The sequence below is a fragment of the Elephas maximus genome, chromosome 7 (genome assembly GCF_024166365.1).
Source record: "Elephas maximus indicus isolate mEleMax1 chromosome 7, mEleMax1 primary haplotype, whole genome shotgun sequence".
NCBI classification, from domain to species: Eukaryota; Metazoa; Chordata; class Mammalia; order Proboscidea; family Elephantidae; genus Elephas; species Elephas maximus.
The window spans coordinates 116,826,392-116,830,927 of NC_064825.1; the positions used below are offsets into that span (position 1 = coordinate 116,826,392).

The 4,536-nt window shown below is 38.8% G+C and overlaps 1 protein-coding gene across 1 annotated transcript; it reads right to left on the reverse strand.

The window, feature by feature from the left end:
• Positions 1-3,597: 3,597 nt before the first annotated feature.
• LOC126080800 (olfactory receptor 1052-like) lies at positions 3,598-4,536 on the reverse strand. Its single transcript, XM_049891968.1, has one exon. It carries the CDS (start codon positions 4,534-4,536, stop codon positions 3,598-3,600), a length of 939 nt encoding a protein of 312 aa, XP_049747925.1.

The window sequence follows — 4,536 nt, forward strand, 5'->3', positions numbered from 1 at the left end:
GTAGTACTCTAACTATATCAGAACATAGAAAAGGAAGTGATACTTCCAAAGTCATTCTATGAAGCCGGCAAAACCCTGATACCAAAACCAGGGAAAGACACCACAAAAATAGAAAATTGCAGACCAATATCTCTCATGAATATAGATGCAAAAATTCTCAACAAAATTCTAACCAACAGAATTCAGTGTCAGATCAAAAAGATAATACACCAAGACCGAGTAGGATTCATACCAGGTATGCAAGCATGGTTCAATAATAGAAAATCAATGAGCATAATTCACCACATAAATAAAAGAATCACATGGTCATCTCAATTGACACAGAAAAGGTACTTGACAAAGCCCAACACCCATTCCTGATTAAAACTCTCAATAAAATAAGTATAGAAGGGAAATTCCTCAACATGATAAAGGGCGTCTATATAAAACAAATAGCCAACATCATTCTTAATGGAGAGAGGCTGAAAACCTTCCCCTTGAGAACACGAACAAGACAAGGATGCCTTTTATCACCACTCCTGTTTAACATTTTGCTGGAAGTCCTAGCTAGACCATTAAGGCAAAAAAAAAAAAAAAAAAGGAAATAAAGGGGATCCAAATTGGCAATAAAGACGTAAAACTTTCTCCTATTTGCAGATGATATGCTGCTATACATAAAAAACCCAAGACTCCATGAGAAAACTACTGGAACTAATAGAAATATTTTGCAGAGTACCAGGATACAAGGTAAACATAGAAAAACCAGTTGGATTCTTATGCACAAATAAAGAGAAGGATGAAAAGGAAATCAGGAAAAAAAAATAACATTTATAATAGCCCCTAAAAAAAATAAAAAACCTAGAAATAAATCTAGCCAGGGATGTAAAAGACCAATGCAAACAAAACTACAAAACATGAGTTGAAGAAATCAAAAGAGATCTACGTATGTGGAAAAACATTCCATGATCATGGATAGGTAGACTTAACATTGTGAAAATGACAATTCCGTTCAAAGCAATCTGCAAATACAATTCAATCCTGATTCAAATACTAACGACATTCTTTAAAGAGATGGGAAAACTAATCATGTACTTTATATGGAAAGGGAAGGGGCCCCAAAGAAGTAAAGTACTATTGAAGAAGAAGAATAAAGTAGAGGGACTTAACGCCACCTGACCTCAGAAACTCCTATACAGCTACGGTAGTCAAAACAGCCTGGTACTGGCACATTGACAGATACATTGACCAATGGAACAGAATTGAGAACCCAGATGTAAATCCATCCACCAATGGTTAACTAATTTTTGACAAGGGCCCAAAGTCCATCAAATGCAGAAAAGACAGTCATTTTAACAAATGGTGCTGGCAAAATTGGATGTTCATCTGCAAAAAAAAGAAATAGGACCCATGCCTCACATGATATACAAAAACTAATTCAAAATGGATCAAAAGTCTAAATATAAAATGAAAAACTGTGAAGATCCTAGAAGAAAAATTAGGATCAACGCTAGAGGCCCTAATACATGGCAGTAACAGAATACAAAACCATAACTAACAACATGAACTCCAGAAGATAATGTAGACGACTAAGATCTTCTAAAAACTAAAGACTTATGCTCATCAATAGACTTCACTAAAAGAGAACCTACAGACTGGGAAAAAAAATTTGGCTATTACAAATCAGACAAAGGTCTAATCTCTATGATCTACAAGAAATTCCAACACCTGTACAACAAAAAGACAAATAATCCAATTAAAATATGGGCAAAGGAAATGAACAGATACTTTGCCAAAGAAGACATTCAAGTAGCTAACAGACACATGAGGAAATGCTCACAATCACTAGCCATTAGCGAAATGCAAATCGAAACCACAGTGAGATACCATCACTGTGACTACTGGCACAAATCAAGAGAACAGAAAATAGCAAATATTGGAGAGGCTGTGATGTGATTGGAACTCTTAATGCACTGCTGGCGGGAATGCAAAATGGAACAACCATGTTGGAAAACAACATGGCACTACCTTAGAAAGCTAGAAATAGAAATACCATATGATCCAGCAATCCCACTCCTGGAAATATAACCTAGAGAGTTAAGAACTGTCACATGAATAGACATATGCACACCCATGTTCATTGAAGCATTGTTCACAATTACAAAAAGATGGAAACAACCTAGATGTCCATCAATAGATGACTGGGTAAACAAACTATGGTACTTACACACAATGGAGTACTACGCAACGGTAAAGGACAGTGATGAATCTACAAAGCATCTGATAACATGAAGGAGTCTAGAGGGCATTATGCTGAAATGAAATAAGTCAACCACAAAAGGAAAAACATTCTATGAGACCACTACTATAAAAACTCATGACAAAGTTTGCACACAAAAAGAAACAATCTTTGATGGTTTGGGAGGGGAGGGGTGGAAATTGAAAAAAACACTAAATAGATAACAATAAGTGGTAACTTTGTGAAGGGTAAAACATTACACAGTCCTGGGGAAACAAACACAGCTTGTACAAGGCAAAATTATGGAAGCTTCATTGACACATCCAGACTCCCAGGGGGACTGAATTAGTAGGCTGAGGGCTGTGAGGACCATGTTCTCGGGAACATCTAGCTCAGTTGTCATAGCATAACATAGTTTATAAAAAATGTTCTACATTTTACTTTCATGAGTGGCGTCTTGGTTGTTAAAAGCCTGTGAGCGGCCCTCTAAGATACTCCACTGGTCTCACCCTTTCCAAAGCAAGAGGAAATGAAAAGAATTAACGACACAAAGGAAGGATTAGTCTGAAAGACTAATGGAAGACAACTGCCATGGCCTCCACCAGAATGAGTCCAGTACAACTAGACGGTACCTGGCTACGACCACTGAATGCTCTGACAGGGATCACAGTAGAGGGTCCTGGGGGTCAGAGCTGGAGAAAAATGTAGAATAAAATTCTAACTCACAAAAAAAGACCAGACTTACTGGCCTGACAGAGACCGGAGAAACTGAGAATATGGCCAGCAGACACCCTTTTAGCACAGTAATGAAGTCACTTCCGAGGTTCATTCTTTATCCAAACTTTAGACAGGCCCATAAAACAAAACAAGACTGAAGGGGCATGCCAGCCCAGGGGCAGGGACTGGAAGGCAGAAGGGTACAGGAAAGCTGGTAATAGAGAACCCAAGGTATAGAAGGGGGAGTGCTGACATGTTGTGGGGTTGTTAACCAATGTCCCCAAACAATGTATGTACTGTTTAATAAGAAGCTGGTTTGTTCTGTAAACCTTCATCTAAAGTGCAATGAAAAAAAGAAATTACCTTTCTTCCTGTTCTTAATGCAAGTGTTATAAATACATTTATCGTTTTAAGCTAACAGAGAAATATCAATGTAACACTGTGTTTTGCATTGATTTAAAGATTAATGTGATGGTATCTTTTATATAATGCAGCTGTATGGATTAAATAACTCTCCCTTTCAGGTCAGCCTCCTGGTATGAAAAATAAGTGTACAGAATGAAAGGATCTATACAAACCCTAAAAGCTTTAGCATTAATTCATAGAAATCTTGTGAATGTAAGTAACTGAAAACTGATAGAATATTGTAAGATCAAAAGGGAAAATCAACAAGGCAAATGTTTCATTTCTATGGCCCTTTTCACTGCAACATTTACCTCTTTGTTTCTCAGGCTGTAAATCAATGGGTTTAACATGGGAATCACTAGTGTGTAGAACACAGCAACCACCTTCTCCTGTTCTACAGAATACTGGGAGCTTGGTTGAATGTAACTAAAGCTCAAGGTACCATAGAATATGGTCACAGCAGTCAGGTGAGAGGCGCAGGTGGAGAAGGCTTTCCGTCTGCCTGATGCTGAGCGGATCCTCAGTAGAGCAACAAGGATGAGCATATAGGAAATGATCACAATCAACAAGGTGGCCATGGCAATGACTCCAGAGAAGGTTAACAGCAACAACTCATTCAAGGAGGTATCCGAACACGACAGCTTTAGCAGTGAGGGGATATCACAGAAGAAGTGGCTGATGACGTTTGGACCACAAAAGAACAGTCTGCCCAAACTTATCGTATGTATTAATGAGCTAACCGTTCCACATGCCCATGACCCAGTGACCAATACTATGCACTTTCTCTTAGACATGGCTACAGTGTAAAGCAAAGGGTTCACAACGGCCACATAACGGTCATAGGCCATTACCAACAGCAAGAAAACTTCTGTGGTAACGAACACCCCGAAACACAAAAGCTGCACCATGCAAGCAGGGAAAGAAATGGTTCCCTTCACAACCAGAAGGTTTATCAGCATTTGGGGTGCAATTGCAGATGAATAGCAGGCGTCTACAAATGAAAGGCAGCTAAGGAAAAAGTACATGGGCGTGTGGAGCTTGGGAGTGGTGTGGATTAAGAAGATCGTGCCCAGATTCCCCACCAAGGTAATGGCATAAATCACCAGGAACAACCCAAAAAGCACAATTTTCATTTCAGCCTGATCTGTCAGTCCCAAAAGAATAAACTCAGTAACAACTGTCAAATTCTCTGCAGCCAT

What these genes read in the sequence shown, in the direction of transcription:
- LOC126080800 (XM_049891968.1), bottom strand. Translation starts at nt 4,536, where the DNA reads ATGGCTGCAGAGAATTTGACAGTTGTTACTGAGTTTATTCTTTTGGGA.